The sequence below is a fragment of the Sceloporus occidentalis genome, unplaced genomic scaffold (assembly GCF_023333645.1).
Source record: "Sceloporus occidentalis isolate IW3139 unplaced genomic scaffold, rSceOcc1.0.p SCAF_2, whole genome shotgun sequence".
NCBI classification, from domain to species: Eukaryota; Metazoa; Chordata; class Lepidosauria; order Squamata; family Phrynosomatidae; genus Sceloporus; species Sceloporus occidentalis.
This window is the reverse complement of record NW_028316982.1, coordinates 81133195-81154568: the sequence shown is the minus strand read 5'-3', so window position 1 is coordinate 81154568 and position 21374 is coordinate 81133195. Positions and strand designations below refer to the sequence as shown.

Sequence of the window (21374 nt, the reverse complement as noted above, 5' to 3'; positions counted from 1 at the left end):
ACAGTATATTTCTAGCTAAATGATGTAATTGTCCAGCACCTTGAAATGTGTGGTGTCTAATGTGATAACCCCTAGGTTTTTACATGTTTTTGATGTGTTACATATTTCAATAATTCTTATATATTTGTGTTTCATCGTGTTTGACTTAAAAAGTACATCACACCAACAGTAAATTTAGCACAATTCATTACATATTTTTGGCTTGTTCTCATTCTTTTTCTCTCCCCTTTTCAACATAAGCTTCTGATTGCTTTTTAAACCCAGCACAAGGAACAGAAACGACTGCAATTGCTTGCTGGCAAAAATTCTAGCATACTGCAGGAGACCATTTTACTCTTCTCAATTCTTTTACAAGGAGGCTAGTACAAACTCCCAAAGGCAATGTTAATTACTTTTATAATTCTAGCAAAATGCTTCTGAACAATTAACTGTATATGAGCTATTTTTTTATTCTTGTGTGCCTTCAAGTTGTTTCTGACTTATAGCAACCCTAAGACGAATCTATCACGGGGCTTTATGGGCAAGCTTTATTCAGAGGTTTGCCATTGCCTATAAAACCATCTACTGTATACTTTATAAAAGATAAATCACACATGCCTTTCACTAAACAGCCTTATAAACTAAAAAATAAAGAAGCAAAAAGAACAATGGGAAAGGTATTAAGAATATTGTGATACCATAACACTTAAAATGGTAAAATATGCTGCTGCCATATACTTACTGAAAGGAAGCCCTATTAAATTCAGTTGGTTTTTAAAGTAACACCTTGAATTGCTAAACACAGTACACTTGTCCCTCCACATTTGTGGTTTTGATTTTTGCGGCTTTGATTATTCGTGCATTTTATTAATGCTCTCTCTAGGAATATCTATATCCTCCAGTGCAACTCTATGATCAACTTTAACAAAAAGTTACACTGAAGGACTTAGAGATTCCTAGAGAGAACACTCCACTAGGCAATTGTAGCTCCTCCAGTGCAATTCTATAGTCAATGTGTGACAGATGTTGTCCATAGAGATTCCTAGAGAGGTGTTCTCAGGTAAAAACATAGTGTTTTTGTTATTTGTGAATTTTCCACATTCATGGGGGCTCCTGTGCCCCTAACCCATTGAATGTGGAGGTATGAGTGTGAACTATAACAAATTTTAAAATAAATTGTTAGCAAAAGGAAAGGCAAGAGTTCTAAGATTATTGTAAGTAAAGGAGATGAAAATGTGTATGTGTTGAGGCATTTCTTCAGGGCAAAAGATGAATATGGTTAGAAAAAGGATTCCTGGCCCAGAGGGAAACATGAAAACAAAGGACCACTGGTTAAGAAATCCTGAGCCTTACAGCAAAATTCATGTCAATATGCTACAACACCATCAAGATCCCAGAGGGTTGTATTCGACAAATTTAGTATAGCTGAAAATAACTCTAGTATTTTAAAAAAAGTCATCTCAACAATATCACCTGAACTGCAAGAGGAGGGATTTACCTTTTCATTCTTTCTCTCTCACACAATTTCATTTAAAGAGCACAATCTAACACAAACACCTCCAGAACAGAAATGTGTTTCCCCTGTTTCCATGTTCAACAAGAGTAAAACTTATGTCACTCATACATTAAGTTATTTTAAAATGATTTTTTTCATTAGAATACTTTCCCAATGAATTATAAAAATTCAAGTATGGAGGTGTTTCAATGGAACAGTATAATGTACCTACCAGTGATCTGAAAATGCCACAAGGGAAGAAAGAAGGAAAGTAATATAAATTTTTAAGTATCTTTTTCCTATCCTAAATCTACTAAAACAGGGGTAGGCAACCTACGGCCCGTGGGCCGCATGCGGCCCGCGGAGCCTTTGGGACCAGCCCCTGCTCAGTCCTGCCGCCGATTACCGCCGCCAAAGGCCCCACGGGGCAGCCGCGCGGGGCCTTGAGCCTCTCGCGCAGGCCCCTCAGAAGCCGGGAAGGAGCCTGCGAGGACACGCGCGCGGGTGTCCTCCGCCTCCTTTCTGGCCTCTGAGGGGCTTGGAAGCCCCTCAGAAGCCGGGAAAGAGCCGGCGAGGACCCCCGCGGGGGCGTCCTCGGCCTCCTTCCCGGCCTCTGAGGGGCTTGGAGGCCCCTCAGAAGCCTGGAAAGAGTCGGCGAGGACGCGCTCGCAGGCGTCCTCCGCCTCCTTTCTGGCCTCTGAGGGGCTTGGAGGCCCCTCAGAAGCCGGGAAAGAGCCGGCAAGGATGCCAGTGCGGGTGTCCCCTGCCTCCTTCCTGGCCTCTGAGGGGCCTCCACTCATTTTACAGCAGGAGGGGCAGAGAGAGAGAGAGAGGAGTTTTGTGTATGTATGTGTAAGAGCAGCGTGTATGTAAGAGAGAGAGGTGTGTTTTGTGTGTGTGAGAGAGAGAACGAGTTGTGTATGTGTGTGTTTGAGAGAGGGGGGGGAAGTGGGTTGTGTGTGAGAGAGTGGGTTGTGTGAGAGGGTGTGTGAGAAGGCGAGGTTGTATGTGAGAGAGAGATGTGTTGTGTATGTGTGTATGAGAGAAAAGTGATTTGTGTGTGAGAGGGAGAGATAAAAGTGGGTTGTGTGTGTGAGAGCGTGGGTTGTGTGAGAGAGAAGGAGGTTGTGTGTGAGAGAGAGAGATGGGTTTTGTGTGTGTGTATGTGTGAGACTCACAGAGAGAGAGAAGTGGGTTGTGTATGTGAGAGAGGGGGTGGTTGTGTGTGTTAGACAGGGTTTGGTGTGTGTGTGAGAGAGAGAAGTGGGTTGTGTGTTTGAGAGAGCAAGTTGTGTGAGAGAGGGTGTATGTGAGGACAGGGGGAGATTGTGTGTGTGAGAGACAGGCATTGTGTGTGTGTGTGTGTGTGTGTGTGTGTGTGTGTGCAAAATCCCCTCTCAGCACCTTGTGCCTTTCTGGGTTGAGACAGTGTGCATGCTTTCTTCTTTTTTTTTAATTGCTTTGTCGTAGTTTTCATGCTTGGAACTATTATTATTATTGTTATCACTCTGGGGGCGGAGCATGTGGCCCCGCCCCTGGAGTGTGGAAGCTCCACCCCCAGCATGCAGCCCCGCCCCCAGAGGGTGGAAACTCCACCCCCTGGCTTCGGCCCCCCAGTTGTCTGAGGGGCAGCAACCCGGCCCCCGGCTCAAAAAGGTTGCCTACCCCTGTACTAAAATGATAAAGCCCTTTCACAGACTTTCTGAATGTCAATGCAGTGTGCACTAAAGCTCTAGATATAATTTGCAGTGTATGTTCAACTCCAGAACTGTTCTATATTTAATACATAATTTGCAACACATGGAACCTTATGATCACCAAGGTCAGATGAAACTTCCTACTTTGCAAAGATGCTCAAAAGTTTAAGCTTCAAGGTAATCTTTCCTTGGAATATTCCTTCAGAGCCAATGCTGCTTTTGAATTGAAGATGTTTTTAATGCACCAAAAATGCCTTAAGTCCCTAAGTATTTGATGCAGTGACAGTCATAGAAAATGCTGAAACATCCTGTTGCTGTGAAAACATACATTATATCCTCTTTTGTTTATTCTGTTTCTTATCAGATTTGTGGAGCTGGAACCTCAATACTGTTTTTGAAAGCTGCCTGCTAGTAAAAGCAAGGCTATTCTGCAGGAGGTAATCAATCATTTATCATTCATTTCAGCAACCAACAAGGAACAAAAATATACAGTGAAGATAAAAAAATATGAAAAATATCCTGAAACATTGGCTGAACAGAGATGTATTGTTCAATAAGTTTCCTATTCTCAATTATGTTGAAGTATCCATAATCTTTATGTACAATCCATAATCCAGCATCAGTTTTTATATATGGGATTTGATAAATGAGGTATTTTATCATAGAACAAAATGGCAAAAATAAGAATTCCTCTATCATTTTTGGCAACAAGGAAATAGTATGTACTTATTTATAAAAACACTCAGCATTATTTAGTAACAATTAGGTTTTAATTTTTTTTAATTGGACTATAAAAATGCTGCCGATATCTAGTTGCATAAATGACATATTTTACAAGAATACAAAGGATACCCTGAAAGAATGTAGAACTGAATAAGGCAGGTCTAGACTCTCTTCAAAAGTCAAAGTCTTAAAGGGTGACTTCACAAAACCATTAGGAGAAAAAGTGGTTCAAACAGCCAGATATTCTTTGAGTTTATCCATGATGGCATCCATCCTGTCAGCAGGGATTATCATCACTGTTCGCAAAGGTTTCATGGGTGCATCCTCAAAAGACCATTTGCCTCCCAAACATGAATCACTCTCCTCTTCTACAGAGTAACTGAATTTCAGAAGTGAGTTCTGAAACAAAATACAGCAGACAATGGTTAAAAGCAATCTACTTGCTTAATGCTGATATCTTCAGAATTTGTTATACTTTATATTTTCTAAGAAGTAAAGCCAAGAATGCTACTGTAATAAAATTCAGTTGTCACTGAAGATTTTATCACCTGTAAGAGACTTCACAGTTGCAAGTGTTTCATATACAGCAAACCTGTTTAACTGGAATGCTCTTGTGCAGTTCTGCAATGCAAGGTATCACATAAAGTCCCTTGGGACAGCACAGAGAAAATTTTGGATACATGTCATGAACCAGTACCTTAAACCAAGCAAATACAGCAATGTGTTATGTGTAGGCTGCATTCACACTGCAGAAATAATCCAGTTTGATAACACTTTAACTTTCATAACACTTTAACTGCCATGATTCAATGGTATGGAATTCTGAAAATGGTAGTTTGTTGTTAGACCAAACTACCATTCCCAGAATTCCACTGCACTGAGCCATGTCAGTCAAAGTGGTGTCAAACCAGATTATTTCTACTGTGTGGATGCAGCCATAGCCTCAGAAAACTTAGTAAAGCCTCTGCATTTTTCAGATGTCCACATTCTTTTCTAAGAACAGCGAGTGTGTATAAACGTTGCAAATAAGTAAGATGCACGTAAAACTTATATCACATTGTTTCTTAATCTGAAACACTGTTCTGTTAGAATCCTGGTGTATTCTACCAGATATATAGTGGTTGTGGATAATGGGGGCTAGGGTAGGCTTAGCTTGGCTTGTAGAGGGAAAGCTGGGTTGTAACTGTTAGCTCCAGCTGGTGCTTATTGGGTGGCCTTGAAGGCCTGGTTCTCAGAGTTTTGGAATGCAGTCTCTAGGTTGGGGAGATGAGCTATGGAGGGGGGAGTTGTGGTGGATGGGAACCAGGGAGGAAAGGGAGGGCTTTTGCTAGCGCGGGCTTTTGCCTAGGGGAGGAGAAATTTTGCCAAGGGGGATTTATGCATTGGGTTGGTTGGGAGGGGTCAGTCTCAGCTAAGAAGCTGAGTGATGTGGAATTACTGATTCTGGAACCATCAATAAAGTACTGTTGATTTATCAATTAAGCTGACTGGTTGATTGTCCAGGATTCTGGTCCCGCACTCTGACAGTTCTAAGCAAAGACCATGAGAAATTAAGACACAACATAGAGCCAAACCCTGAATATCACAGCTTGCAAAGGAAATTGTGTTTGTATCTTCCCATCTCTCCAGAAACAAAGGAACTAACTTTAAAAATTCCAACTGGGGGGGGGGGACTTTTTATGCCCCCTTCCTCCCCCCCCCTCAATTAAGAGTCAAACAATTTGGAGGAAGACCTAGCACTAATGGTAATTTTCTACCTCACTAACAAAATAATATCTAAAGCCATCTTTCCTGAGGAAAACTTCTCACAGTGAAGGGCCATACTTTGTGCCAACTCCAATGCAGACAATTGGAGCACATTATCTGGATGCCGTAACAGTCCTTACAAGAAAATATTCTGCACATATGCACTGACTCCTAGTTTTCCTATCTGCTGCCATACTGCAAAAGTAACAGTTAAGGGAAAAATATGGCTTATTCTATTTAATAGCACTAATGTGCATTAGGCCTTTGGTCAGCAGATTTTCTGCCAATTCTAAACTGGTGAAAAATCCCCTCCCCCTGCTACATTTTATCTAGTATGGAAATATAGCTCAGTGTTATCACACATTGTAATGAAGCTGGGCTTCTCATGGTGCGACAGACTGCCAGCCAGGAAATTGTCTCCCTTTCCAGGACATGAGGTCTTAGCACTGCCTCAGTGCTATACTGTTGTGCTTTAAATTCTGATAGAATCAGCATTTTTTTCTCTGAATCAGATCAGCAAATCTTTAATGGTTAGGTCCATACCCTGATGTATACCATGTTCAACTCTATTCAACAAATATAGTCCACATGGCTTGAAAAGTATCTACAGTGGTCCCTCCACATCACAGATTAGGGGTGAAGGACCCCCATGTGGAAAAAATGCAAATAATAAACACTGTTCTTTTTACCTGAGAGGACACCTTTCTAGGAATCTCCTGGTCCTCCAGGTCAACCCCTGCCAAAGGATGATCATAGAATCATGCTGGAGGACCTATAAATGCCTAGAGATTTGATTTCTTTAGGAACTCCTAGGTTCTCCAGCACAACTCCATGATCACCTTCTGGCAGAATTGAGCTGGAGGACCTAGAGATTCCTAGAGAGAACATATTAATAAAATCCTCAGATAAACAAATCCATAAAAGTCAAAGCTGCAAAAGGGCCAGTTATTATTAATGCTGCATTGCTCTTGCTTTCCTTTGTTGAATTTCAAGTACTTGGTAAGTGTACAAAAACTCTCCAGGCTCTTTGCTGCTCAGGCTGGATGCCAGTTCCTCCAGGCTTCATACTGTTCATTTTAAACCATTGTCAGAAAGAGTAGGCCAATGTATGTCTTCAGCTCAGTGATACCAAGGAGCTTCCATGCTTTAATTTGGAATCAGATCATGTGGCTTGGGGAGCAAGAAACATGTTTCTTTGCCTCTCTTTCTTCCTCCACATGTTTTTAAAAAGTTGCTAAAACTTGTTAAAGGCTAGAGGTGTTGAGCTACCTGGCCTTGAAAAAGATTGTATGTACAGCACTGTGTAAATTTACAGCACTTTATAAATAAAGGTTAATAATAATAATAACAAAAATAAAATGTGGTTTCTAAATGTGTCCTATGGGAGATTTAAACTGTAAATATTCTGCATAAAAATGTGCTGAGCTTAACAGGCAGGAAACCTGTTAAATGGAATCAAGCTAGCTTTGCAGGAAGAGAGGCGACTACACTGGGGCTTATTTCTGATCAAATTTATATAGAATTAAGGTATACTTTGCATGTTTGGTGTAGAAATGTCCAAACTGGTGAGAACTGCATGTGGCCCTGCCCGCTTTGTGTTTCCCCCACTACTGTGTTCTGGTCCATGCCTTTAGTGCCACTTGTTGGAATACAATTTCCATACCCTTGGGAAAAAAAGTTCTTCAATCTTGCTCTAAGCATAAATTCTCCTGCTTACATTCTTTGCTCTGATGCCCAAAGTGCATGCTTTCCCAATATAGGCTGCATCAGGGTACAACCATCACTGAAGTAACCAATGTAGTAATTACCTATGCTAAACATCTTATCTTGAACATGTTGAATAACTTTTCATTAGAAAGAGAAGGAAGAAACCAATCAAAATCTTCTACAGTCATGATATAAATCAAAGTGCATTTAGAAAACTGAACAAACAAACAAAAAAAGCTGACTCACTTTGTAGAAGAATTCTTCCTCCGCATTTGAAAACATCAGTTCTTCTTTCTGGTGGGCACTGCTCCCTTTTTTTCTAGCATTAGTCTTCTTATCAGTAAAAGTCTTGCTAATTAAAAGATAGAAGTAGCATTTTCCACAAGGTTTGTTTGTTCTCTGAGCCTCTGTCAGTTCTTTTCTAGAAGTAAGCAAATGTGTCCATCAAAAGTTTCTTCCTGTCGCACTCAAACCCATGTATAACTTCAGTCAAGGTCATGTGAAAAGCACTTCAGTTATTCCCAAAGTTCACATTTGTAATTTTAGCATTTTTGTCCCTCTTCTCAAAAAACAAAACAAACAAACAAAAACTTGGGTACTTTGCCACCATAATGCTCCTTTGATCACTATTTTCCTTTATTCCTATTATACAGAAATGTATGTACCAAAGCCAGTGTGCTTAACAGGCAATCATGGTACGGACTCCAAGGTCCAAAACACACTGCAGAAATAATTCAGTTTGAGACTGCTTTAACTGGATTATTTCTGCACTGTGTTTTGGACCCAAGATGCTACACAACCATTCTGGCTTTTGTTATGTTCATACAATAATTTTAAATTCAAGTTGGGTTGTTTTTTTTTAACAATTTGGCCCAATTCAAAGATAACACATCCAGTATGATAAATCACAATTTATCAGGTTGGGAACCAGCTCTTTGCCAATATTTTCCCATTGTCACTCCTCCCCTTTGCCCTTTCTTTTCTGCACCTGGTTTCAGGGAGGATCTGATGTTTTATAAATCAGGCATGCCTGTGTTGCTTTGGTTTAAGAGCTCCCAATAAACCAAGAAAAAGAAACCCTACAAAAAAGCAAATTATTCTTCCATTAGCACAAACAAGCCAAATTCTTTCTAGAGTTTAGGATTTTTCTCTGATATGGTCTCGATTTACTAGTCTGTATTCCCTAATGATCTCGTCATCTGACAAACAATTTTGAAATAAATTTCATCTAATCATTCCAAGTTCAGCAATGCACAGATTAGTCTCTATGACCATCCTGCCTTTCAAAAACCACAAACATTAACCACTACAATAAAATATTAATGCAGTTGCTTTTAGTGAGTTGTCTTCCAGCCACAAAACACCCCCCTCCCAATTGTTCTGAACAATATTTTCAACAGGATCCAACACACTGCTGCATAATTTTAAAAAATGCTTTTTTTTTTCATTCCTCACAAAATGGTTTCACATACAAGTAAAATTCGCAATATATGAAACATTGTGTATTTTTACCCACTACCACACAGAACTACAATACTCAGCTGCTTGATTCTCAGGCTCTGCTCCTTAAATATATGGTATTTTTTCTCTTTTTCTTCCTATTCTACACATTTCCATTTAAATAAGCTTTGAGAGGTTACCCAAGGATAGAAATTACAGTTCAAAAGTGATTTTGGAAAGACGCTTACTGCAGTTGTTGGTGCATGGGCAGAGCAATCTGGGGTGGTACATTAATGAATCTTTCACTTAGTAGGAAGCCCACAGGCTTGGTTGTGTCACTTAGAAGCTTATCCAGCTGTTCAACCATATTCAGCTCACAGTTCTTCTCACACTGGCTTAAGACCAGCTCTTTAATTTGCTCAGCACACTGAGTACCCTAGGAATCAAAGGACAGATTTTCTTTTCAATATAAAATAATTATTTACATAACACACGTTGAAAAGAGACCTTCCAGGCATTGGTTTGTAGCAAATTTTGTGCTGTGACTTTTAATGCTTTGTAGGGATTTCTTTTAAAAATTATTGAAGAAGTAAGGATTGCAACATGGGGAGGAGTGGGAGGTAAGTCTAATTAAAATGGCAACCAAGGAATTGCATTCTACTGCTTAGAGTCACAGAAAGCAGCTGTGTGACCTAAAAAAATGAATCTTCTGTATAAACTGCTGAGGACAACAAATATAAGAGACAAATAAATTCTTGAAAATCATATTACTTTAGCATAACCAAAGATATGAGATAAACAAGCTGAAAATTCACATTAGCAAACAGTGGCGAAGAAATAACACACATATGTTATGTGTGCAGTGTGTGTGTATTGAACAAAATCAATTTTAAAATATTTAACAATGCAGTATAATTTCATGTGCAAAATTACACAGTGTATTTTATGGGCTATCATCAAAATATACAAAATATATTAACCTATAACAAGGTTTTATTACTAACCTTCCTTTCAGTTAAATTTAAAAGGCTTATGAAGCCAAAAACCTCATCAGCATTATCTTCATCTTCATCATCACTTTCTTCTAAAACTTCTGCTTGCTATTAAACAGAAAACAAAGAAGATGCAATTATTTTAAGTGCTGCTATTAAGGCTCTCTACCAGTATCATAACCTACTACAGTTGCCCCTCTTAACTCGCAGATCTGGGATCCGCAACCTTGAAAATATGCAGAGGAGTGACCTCCGATATTTTTAATTGGGCACGCGCCCGGCACACATGCCCACCACATGCACATGACCCATTCAAACCTATGGGGCTTGACTATGTGCGAGCTTCCATTTTTGCAGGGCATCCGGAACGGATCCCCCACAAAAACAGAGGGCCAACTGTAGTACCCATTCCTTTATTTATTCAAAGTATTTATAAGCTGCTTTGCGAGGTCTTGCCCTCAAAAAACAACATACACAAGGAGAATTGTACAAAAATACATTTGGCAAACTAGAAATTATTATGAGGAAGCTGTTCAAATTCTGAAAAGCAAGTGGGACAATAGTGCCTTTGTTTGTATTGAATTACATTTGTAGTTGATTTGCTGATTTTATGCACAAGGTGTGTGCATATATGTATGTATATTTGCAAGAAAAATATTTTTAAAAAAGAAAGGACATTCCATAGCTGTGGGAATGAGTAAGTGAAGAACATTCCACAGCTATTTGACCATCACCTGTCTTTGCTCACAGTGTTTTTATCTTATAATCAGATAAAAAACCTCTGAGCTGATCTGCATAAGCAGGCAGGATCATACAGTTGAAGGCAGTCCTCAAGGAAGTGGACAGTCTCCAAAAGTCAGGGACCATTTCTCCAGTCTCCATTTCCCTGGTCCCTGCCACTCCAGGAGCTACACTACCTTTTCTCACATAAACTATATATGACCTGCACTTTGTTTTTAAAAGGGCTTTGATTAATATATATATATATATATATATATATATATGGCGCAAACCTTGTTTTAAAAGAGAATCACATCCCTTAGAAATCCAGTTCTCTCATTATTAAAATGTTTCTGGTGGAACTTTTTTTGTGCTCTAGGGGCTCCAGCACAGGACGCTGGATGAACGACTCATACCTCTGCCTTAAGATAACCTGGTCTCAAATCATTTTGGGTGAAATTCAGTAGTTAGTCTCAACAAATGCAAATCCAATGAATGAACAGGACATACAAAACTGTTTACGCTACCAAGTTCCACTCATTCAATGGGTCTATTCTAGTCAGGCCTAATCACCGGATTTAGTTTCAAAGCTTTTAATCTGAACATGTACTTGTACCGGCACAAAAATAATGTTAGCAGACCATGAAAAGTGGCTTATAAATACTTTGAATAAAGAATGGGAACTAGCAGACTAAGATACTAGCATAATGGTCACTCTGAAACAAGTGCTATTAAAAACTAAGAGGCTTAGAAAACACATATAAAATCAAGCTCTTTGCACCTCTTGCAGCATATTTATGAAATTAACAGAATTCATATGAACACCATCTACATACATAATCTTCCAAAAATAGCACAGCTCAAAGGTGAATCTATAAAGAGAATGTCTTGATGAAAGTCAATGTGGAACTTTGTAACAAGAGTTCATCTGTTGATACTCCATCAGTTGCCCACTAAATTACAGGTACATAAAATGTATACTTAACTGAATTTACTTAGTGAAATATACATTTAATGTGTCCACTATAGCCAACTTAACTTTACTCTTTAATAATATGTCTTCAGATCTCCCTTAAAACTGTGGCCCATCACAGAGACAGATGCTATCCAAAACAATGTAAGCTGCCATATTCTAACACAGAAATATAATGTAGTAATTAGGAACGTTGACAGCCAGTGTGGTGTAATTGTTGGGCTGTTGGAGACCAGGGCTATGGAAACCCACTGGGTGACCTTGGGCAAGTCACACATTTTGAGCCCCAGAGGAAGGCAAAGGAAAAACCCCTCCAAACAAATCTTGCCAAGAAATCCCTGTGATAGTTTTGCCTTAGGGTTTCCATAGTCAGAAATGATATGAAGGCAGAGAACAACAACAATTAGGAAAGTTAGAAGATAACTTACCTTGATAACACTCCCAATGTGATTTTGCTGTATTAATATATCAGTCAGATCTGCTGTATTAACAGGAGCCTTTAGAAACAGCTGAGTGAAAGAGGAGAAGAAGAATGCTCTACACTTTTATTAAGAATATATTTTCTATTAGAATTATAATTAAGAATGTTTTGTGACATGTACATCATTCTAGTGCTGGATAGCTAAAAAACTGAATCAATCAGTGTGAAAATGAAAAGGTTAAATGTTGAAATATCAGGATATTCAGGGAGGCTCAAATGACCTATTACAGTAATTCCCAAACTTTGGTCCTCCAGGTATTTTGGACCCAGAAGCCCAAAGTTTGAGAACCACTGGCCTATTACGATTAATTAATTCCATGTTTGAAATTCTCACATCTTTTGCTTCATAAAAATATGCACTACATCAGTTTTCCATCTCAACCAACCCCCCAGCAAAACAACAACAAAAGAGCTTAAGGGGCAAATAGCAATCATGTATAAGGAAAGAATTAAACATATAGGGAGGGGGGCATGGCTCTTTTAAAAGAAAAGGGAACTGAAAGCATGGGATTCAAAGAAGTTTTTTACATGGGGGCAGGCAACACTTGATCCTCCAGAGGCTAAGAAACAGTGGCTGCTACATGGAAAAACCTTCCAGGTTATCTATCCCACTACTGAAAAGCTCTTACTATCAAGACTCTCCCTTTTTGTACTTTGAATCCACTTGTTTGGGCCCAGACACTTGGGCCCAGACCTATGGAGCATGAGGAAACAAGCTATTCCATCTCCCACCAGACAACCCATCCAGTATTTAGATGGCTATTTCAAAGGAAGGTATTGGAAAATCACCTCTGAATATTCCTTGCCTTAAAAAGCCCTATGACATTCATGGGGTTGCCATAAATCATCAGGCAACGAGGCAGTATGGTAGTATTACTTACCCTTCACCACTGGCTATTTCAGGTACCTTCTAAATATGGTAGCTAGAGTTAATGGTAGTCTGAATTGAGGTTTTTACACCACACAATTATAGCACTTTGATTCCATTTTTAACTGCCATGGTTGCATCCAGGGGGATCCTGAGGTTTATAGTTTGGTAAGGAAATACATCTCGCAGGCTGGGCATTCTAGACCTCCCTCCCTAAATCTTAAGATTGCATAGGATGGAAACAGGGCAGTTAAAGTGGAATCATAGGGCCATAAATATGTAGTGTGAAAGGGTCCTGGGAAACAGACTGTGCATACTATATCATCATCATCATCATCATCATCATCATCATCATCCCAGGATGTGACAGGACCAACTCTGTGCATCTACTAAACATGCTCCAAAGGTCTGGTTAGACATGAACTGAATCAAGAATTGTAAAGCTTGTCACTCTCCATCCCCAGCTATTCATGGCTCATGATAACTCAGCACAGAAAAGCTACACCATCAGATCCGCTCACCTGTTGCAATAATTTCTTTATGCCATTTTTATCATTATCAGATATGGAATGTGCTTCAAATTCAATGTTTATTTCCTGTAGACAAACACACACAAAGGAGGAATCACACATAGGCTTGCCAATAAAAGTTTACTTCAGATAAGCTTAATTTAAAAAATACTAGTGAGGATGGACAGAAGACAGATGAGTGATTTTAAGATTTACCAAGGTTTCTGGCTCCCAGCTGTTTAACAGTGGTACCCCTATTCCCCCAAAATTATACTGTTGAAAATAAAATTTGGGGGGGGGGGGAAAGCAGGAATTGAATTGTGGTCTCCAGAGCAGTTATAGTGGAATAGCAGCGCTATAAGAGTGTAGTGCGGTAATCTACTTAGAGAGTGTGTCTTGTGTCGTTGCTAGAAGTGCAGTTAGAAGTGAAAATGTTAGCCTTAATGGAATTCAGACTTCCATACATGGAGTAAAAAGTTGAAACAAAAGAAGTTTAGTGACATAGAGGAGTGTGTCATGTTCTGTCCGAAGTGAAGAATCAGATGAGGGTGGCTCATACCCACCTTGTTCTGAGGGAATGTTAATTGAGAATTGAGACCATTTTTCATAGGATTCATAGTCCTGATGAAGAGGTGTTATTAGGACTTGCGTTTAGAGATACAAAACAGTTTGAAGTGGGAATACTGTCAGTGATTAAGAAACAGTTTGTATCAAGTGAAGCGCTGTATGCGTTGTAACAACAAGAAACTGTGAAAAGATACTACACTTGACCCTCCACATTTGCGGCTTTTGACTTTTGCGGATTTGATTGTTTGTGGTTTTGATTAGTAAGTTCCCTCTAGGAATCTATAAGAGGTCCTCCAGCGCAGTTCTGCTGGAAGCTGACCATAGAGTTGTTGTGGAGAACCTAGAGGTTCCTAGAGAAAATGCTTCTCTAGGCATTTGTAGACCCTTCAGCATGATTTGGTGATCAACTTCTGGCAGATGCTGACCACAGAGTTGCACTGGAGGACCTGGAGATTCTTAGAGAAGGAAAAAGAATAGTTTTTTGTGGGTTTTTCGGGCTATGTGGCCATGTTCTAGAAGATTTTCTTCCTGACGTTTCACCAGCATCTGTGGCAGGCATCTTCAGAAATGTCAGGAAGAAAATCTTCTAGAACATGGCCACATAGCCCGAAAAACCCACAAAAAACTATGGATGTCAGCCATGAAAGCCTTCGACTTCACAAAAAGGATAGTGCTTTTCTTTGTGTTTTTTCTACATTCACAGGGGTCCTTCACTCCTACTCCCAGCAAATATACTTATACTGTCTGTAAATAAAGTTATGTTTCTTCTTGTTTACAGAAGAGTAGCTTGAAGTAATTTATAAGTAACAACATCAAAAGCATGCTACCAAAAATATTAAAACACTTGATGGAAAAGGATACTGGGAGTCCATCTCTGAGTCACTTATTAAATGAGTGGGGCCAGTAAAAGGACCACACGTTAAAGAGGTAGTTCTGAGGAAAGAAAAGCCTCAGACTATATTATAAGTAAGAAGGGGAAGAACCCTGTGAAGCTGGAAGTCATGGCTATATAAATGTGGGAGGGAAAAAGAGCTGTGAGATGGTTGTGGGGCTGCTAAAAGAAATATTTCAGTGACAACCCTGGCAGTGTCTGAAGGAGGACTGGCCACGTAGGTAAAGCTCATGTCGTTGTTGTGTGCCTTCAAGTCGTTTCTGAGTTATGGCGACCCTAAGGCGAGCCTATCTGGGGTTTTCTTCAGAGAAGTTTTGCCATTGCCTTCCTTTGAAGATGAAAGAGTGTGACTTCCCGCAACGAGAACGCACACAACAATAACAAGGCCCTGTTATTTGTTGAAGCTTTAAACAAAGATAATAATAAAATAATATTATTTTGTTTTAATAATAAATAATAAGATTTATTTATATTTTCCGCCTCTCCTTACGGATCGAGGCGGGATTGTAATACAAAATAAAATACAAATACAACAACAATAACGTTACACTATCCCCTTAGACTCTCCCAGTTAATTATTTTAACTGTATTTTACCATAGTCATTGTTATGTTGTAATTATTATTGTCAACTTGCTTTAAGGAGGGGATAGTGGGATTTATTTTATTTTATTATGTGGTTTTTTACTGATGTAAGCCACCTTGATCTCGTTGAAGAGGCGGGATAGAAATAATAATAATAATAATAATAATAATAATTTAATATTAAATAAATATTAAATAATATTTATTTCCCGTAAGAAATTTACTGGCTTTAATTGTATTATTTTAAATGTTGTGATCCCGCTTGAGTCCCAGTTCTGGGAAAAGAGTGGGACACAAATAAATATAATGATCACAATAATAATAATACTTCTGTGGTTTATTATTATTTTATTTAAAATTTAATATTCAATAATAATAATAATACTGCTGTGGTATTTAGTGTTATTATTACTATTTAATATTTATTTAATATTAAATAATAATAATAATAATAATACTGACATGACATGGTGTTTATTATTATTATATTTAATATTTATTTAATATTAACTAATAAGAATAAGAATAATACTGATGTGGTGTGGTGCTTATTGTTATTTAATATTTATGTAATATTAAATAATAATAATAATAATAATACTGACATGACATGTTTATTATTATTATTTTTAATATTTATTTAATATTAAATAATAATAATAATAATGATGTGGTGTGGTGCTTATTATTATTTAATATTTATTTAATACTAAATAATAATAATAATACTGACATGACATGGTGTTTATTATTATTATTATATTTAATATTTATTTACCATTAAATAATAATAATAATAATAATAATAATAATGCTGATGTGGTGTGGTGCTTATTATTATTTAATATTTATGTAATATTAAATAATAATAATAATAATACTGACATGACATGGTGTTTATTATTATATTTAATATTTATTTTATATTAAATAATAATAATAATAATACTGACATGACATGGTGTTTATTATTATTATATTTAATATTTATTTAATATTAACTAATAAGAATAAGAATAATACTGATGTGGTGTGGTGCTTATTGTTATTTAATATTTATGTAATATCAAATAATAATAATAATAATAATACTGACATGACATGTTTATTATTATTATTTTTAATATTTATTTAATATTAAATAATAATAATAATAATGATGTGGTGTGGTGCTTATTATTATTTAATATTTATTTAATACTAAATAATAATAATAATACTGACATGACATGGTGTTTATTATTATTATTATATTTAATATTTATTTACCATTAAATAATAATAATAATAATAATAATAATAATAATGCTGATGTGGTGTGGTGCTTATTATTATTTAATATTTATGTAATATTAAATAATAATAATAATAATACTGACATGACATGGTGTTTATTATTATATTTAATATTTATTTTATATTAAATAATAATAATAATAATACTGACATGACATGGTGTTTATTATTATTATTATATTTAATATTTATTTACCATTAAATAATAATAATAATAATAATGCTGATGTGGTGTGGTGCTTATTATTATTTAATATTTATGTAATATTAAATAATAATAATAATAATAATAATACTGACATGACATGGTGTTTATTATTATATTTAATATTTATTTTATATTAAATAATAATAATAATAATAATAATACTGACATGACATGGTGTTTATTATTATTATTATATTTAATATTTATTTACCATTAAATAATAATAATAATAATAATAATGCTGATGTGGTGTGGTGCTTATTATTATTTAATATTTATGTAATATTAAATAATAATAATAATAATAATAATAATACTGACATGACATGGTGTTTATTATTATATTTAATATTTATTTTATATTAAATAATAATAATAATAATACTGACATGACATGGTGTTTATTATAATTATTATATTTAATATTTATTTAATAAATAACAACAACAATAACAATAATACATCACGCCACGTCATTATTATTACTATTATTATATTATAGTAATTATTATCCAGCTCTTTTCCCAGAACTGGGACTCCGAGAGACTTCACAACATTTAAAAACAATACACTTAAAACCGGTCAATTCCTTTATGCTGAAGGGGGGATCTTACTCTCAAACAGCGGTCCCCAAACTGTTCCCCTTTAAGAAGAGATTTTGGACTTCAGCTCCCAGAATCCCAAGCTATTGCCCAACGCGGCTGAGGCTTCTGGGAGGAGAAGTCCAACATTCTGGGGAAACCGCTGCTCTAAAACAAGCGCTGGGAATGACGCGCCTCCCCCAAGGACTACAAATCCCATTATCCCCCCGACATTGCCTATCCTGGCTATGACTGATGGGCGTTGCACTCCAGGGATAAAGTAATGGCATGGCAGCCTTGGAAAAGAAAGAAAGAGGAGTCTCTCACCTCATTGACTTCTTCTTCCTCATCTTCATCCTCCTCCTCCTCCTCCTCTTCGCTCTCGGGTTCAGAGCCGTCGTTCCCGCCGCCACTTTGCTGCTCCTCCTCCTCCTCCTTCTGTTGGGGTTCTTCTGGCGCCCGGTCTCCTCTCCTGCGCTTCGCCCGCGACGCCATTGCTCGCCAGCCACCGGCCCTGTGCGCATGCGCGCTCCGCCAGCCAACCCAAGCAAAGGAGAATGCTAGGCCTCGGCCTCCATATTACTCTCTGGCTGAGAGTTCTCAACGCCCCCTCCCTTAAACTTCAAATCCCAGAATGCAACGGGAGCAGTCAAAGTGAAACAGCAGCACTATAATAAGAGAGTAATGGACGGAGTCGGAGGGGAAGGCTGCGGCCGAGAGGAGTAGAGCTACCGCACTTCCCTCCCTCTTCCCTTCTCCTCAGGTTAGACTTAGAGGGACGCCGCTCCTTTTTCCTAACCGCAACATGGGCCACAAAATGGAGGGACGCATAAAACAAATGACAGTATTTGCCCATAGAGAAACCATACTTGTCCATAGAGAATCATTGGAAAATACTTGCCTATAGCAAGTGTTCCCCAATGCTTCCCTATGGGCAAGTGGAACACAAATTGAACATGAGTCGACAGTGTGATGCAGCAGCTAACAAGGCCAATGCGATTCTATGCTGCATCAATAGAAGTATAGTGAATACAATTCTATGATTCTAAGTATTCTCAAATGATTCCCTATGGGCAAGTACTGTCATTTCTTTCAGTACACCCCAAAATGGAGGAGGTCCCAGAGGGGGAAAAATAATAATGTAGGGACATATCCCTACTATAAAGGGCTAGAAATGTAAATCCACGTGGGAATAAATCCAGTTTGAGGCCGCTTTAACTGCCCTGGCTCAGTGCTAGGGAATCCTGGGAATTGTAGTTTTATTGTGTGGCACCAGAGCTATCTCTCTCTGACAGAGAAGGCTAAATGTCTCACAAAACCACTGGAAAAGGCAGGATAAAATTAATTTATTATTATTATTATTATTACAGTTCCTCTATATGCGTGTTTATTCACTTAATTAAAGCGGTCTCAAACTGGGTTATTTCTGCAGTGTGTTTTGGACCCTACTAGTGACATCTGTTTTTAGCTCTTCTGCCTAGGGCTTGCTAAAGAGCATGCCTAGTTTTCCCTTTCCTGGTCCCTATATTCGCACACATCTGTCATGGTGGCACTGGGCCCAGAGTTACAGCAGTGTGTCACTTGCTCTAATGCACGGCTGTGAAGGAAAACTGCTTTGAATGCGCTGGTGCCCAAATCAAAACAATGTTAGCAGGGCAGCATTGCTGTGTGATAACACTGAGGCATCACTTTGTTACCTTGAAATTGGTCACACGTGTTTTTGTTGCCGTTCGGTTGAACCTGCCAGTATTTTTGAGAGGGAAAGATGACCAAAGCCTCTCATGAATGGCTGGAGGGCAAAATAAATGTTACGCCAACTTATGGGTATAGCCCCTCTGGACCATATACAGGCCAAATTACGCTTCTGCTGCCTGTATGTGTCTGGCATTTGTTTGCATCTGTATTAAAAGCCAGTGTAAGGATGGATAAACAAGCTTGCTTAAAAAGAATTAAAAGCAACAGTTTCAAAACAAAATGCTCATAGGGAAATCAGGATTTGGTTAGCCTGACTTCTTTATTTCTTATTCGGAAAACAGGCACCAATTCTTTTAAAAAGGTATTTGAATCCAAAGTCCAAAATACACATCGGTGATATCTTTATGAGGACAATCAGAAGGTACAAAAACATTATGCTAGCTTCTTCATCAGACAAAAATGTGTTTTAAAAGCCTTTTTGGTAAAACGAAACAGATGCTATTGGAGTCGCAAAGATCTTTTGTGACTCCGACAGCATCAGTGGTGTTACACTGGCTTTATTTTTTTAATATATCGAAGATTTCAGTGAATTTCAAAAGCTAGCTTCCCCCCCCTCTTTTTTTTGGGGGGGGCTCTCTGATTTGTCTGATAAAGTTATCACTAATGTGTGATTTGGACTTTGACTTTTGTTTAACATTAAGCATGGCTACACCTGCAGTTATAACTGAAAAAGTTATAACTGAGCTGTAACTGCACTATAATGGGGAAACAGTTCAAGTTTCTGGGCATCACTATTTCATGTTTAGGCACTAGATGTGAAAAATGAATTGAATACAGTAAGAAGAATAAGTCACACAGTTGAACAGATCTACTGAGTTGAGCTGTTCTGTTTGTAAAGTCTTATTACATAATAGGTAATATTGGAACAGTCCAGTATTGCATGAGCCAGCTTGTTGTAGTGTTTTGAGCATTAGACTACTACTCCAGAGACCAGGGTTCGAATCCCTGCTCAGCCATGGAAACCCACTGGGTGACCTTGGATAAGTAACATATTCTCAGCCTCAGAGGGAACCAAGGTTGTGCCAAACTGCATTGTTTCTACAATGTAGATGCACCCTCAATGTCCATTAGATCATTAATTTAAGAAGCATCTTTAATAAAAGAGATATGCTCCTTATTGGACCTCTGCAGGATTTAACAACAGCTTACTAGAAAATATTTGTCTCAATCATGGCATGGATTGTTTTTATCTCTCTCCAGGTTTGTCAGAATTCTAAAAAGAGGTTGTCATTTTTAGTATAAATTAGCTGCCAGAATATAATTGCTAGAATCCCAATTAGAGAAAATTCATTGAATGAATGGGAATTATATAAGTGTTGATTTACTATTCAGTATTTAATCCAGTGGGTCTTCTCTAGATCATACTAGCAATAGGATTTAAGCCTGTGTTACTTTGAAAATAAAAATAAATTCATTTCCATCTTATCTTTTCTCCATTTAGGGAGGGGACCATATCATCTAAAACCCACATGCATTTTGTTAGCCTTATCAGAGCAGATGTTTATTTCCAGAAAATGCATATTAGCTGCTTACTCATTGTGCGACAAACAGCACTTCAGCGCGGCTGTTAATTGTCCTGTTTCTTGTGGCACTTAACTGTACAGCCACTATACAGAGAAGAGTCCTCTAGATCTAATTTAGATATATTACCATTTGTCTCCCTGTATTTTCTAGAAGTTCTCCAGTAAACAATGAAAGTCCTGTTGCTGAAAGATCCTAAAGAAAGTGCAGAAGGACCAGATCCATATATAAAAGTAAGTACTGTTTCCTTAGAATAAGATTAGCAAACTTTAGAAAACTGAATTTGTATTATTCTCTTGCTTAAATCTAAAATTTGATTGTATCCCACACATTTTTTTTGTTACCTGCCTTTGAGTCTACCTCAACTCATGGTGACCCTGTGAATGAGACATCTTCAAGCCCCCTGTCTTTTACCTCTCTGCTCAGGCCCTGCAGGCTCAGGCCTGTGGTCTTCCTGATTGAGTTTCTTCATCTTGCATGCCATCTTCCTCTCTTTCTACTGCCCTCTACCTTCTCCAGCATTATTGTTTTTTCTAATGAGCCATATCTTCCCATGATGTGGCCAAAGGACAATAGCCCCAATTTAGTCATTTTGGCTTCAGGCTTGATTTCTTCTTTTTGGCATCCAATTAGATTGTCAT

At 37.8% G+C, this 21374-nt stretch overlaps 2 protein-coding genes across 6 annotated transcripts in view; one reads left to right on the top strand and one right to left on the bottom strand.

Annotated features, from left to right (window-relative positions):
* Positions 1–21374, top strand: part of UROS (uroporphyrinogen III synthase) — a 51548-nt gene that overhangs the window by 7095 nt on the left and 23079 nt on the right. For 3 of the 4 annotated variants that reach the window (XM_089510128.1, XM_089510129.1, XM_089510126.1), the window contains exons 1-2: positions 17959–18220; positions 20887–20966. In XM_089510128.1, coding sequence (XP_089366254.1) covers positions 20904–20966 — 63 coding nt within the window. In that variant the 5' untranslated portion in view covers positions 17959–18220; positions 20887–20903. Of the gene's footprint in view, positions 1–17958; positions 18221–20886; positions 20967–21374 lie in introns of those variants that run through there. The other variant, XM_089510127.1, reaches the window with a different exon arrangement.
* BCCIP (BRCA2 and CDKN1A interacting protein) lies at positions 3920–17981 on the bottom strand. 2 transcript variants are annotated; one of them, XM_089510124.1, is made up of 7 exons: positions 17785–17981; positions 13343–13417; positions 11901–11981; positions 9792–9887; positions 9036–9223; positions 7594–7768; positions 3920–4293 (listed from the first exon to the last, which is right to left on the bottom strand). In XM_089510124.1, the coding sequence occupies exons 1-7, from the start codon at positions 17950–17952 to the stop codon at positions 4123–4125; spliced, it is 954 nt and encodes a 317-aa protein (XP_089366250.1). In that variant the 5' UTR covers positions 17953–17981; the 3' UTR covers positions 3920–4122. The 2 variants fall into 2 exon arrangements, with proteins under 2 accessions (XP_089366250.1, XP_089366251.1); XM_089510125.1 differs by lacking the exon at positions 13343–13417.

Excerpts from the sequence above, each read along its gene's own strand:
- BCCIP (XM_089510124.1), bottom strand. The coding sequence starts at position 17,952 with ATGGCGTCGCGGGCGAAGCGCAGGAGAGGAGACCGGGCGCCAGAAGAA. Across the intron at positions 9,224-9,791 it reads TAAATTTAACTGAAAGGAAG|GGTACTCAGTGTGCTGAGCA; the intron begins GTTAGTAATAAA and ends TTTGATTCCTAG. Across the intron at positions 7,769-9,035 it reads CCCATGCACCAACAACTGCA|AAAAGAACTGACAGAGGCTC; the intron begins GTAAGCGTCTTT and ends GCTTACTTCTAG.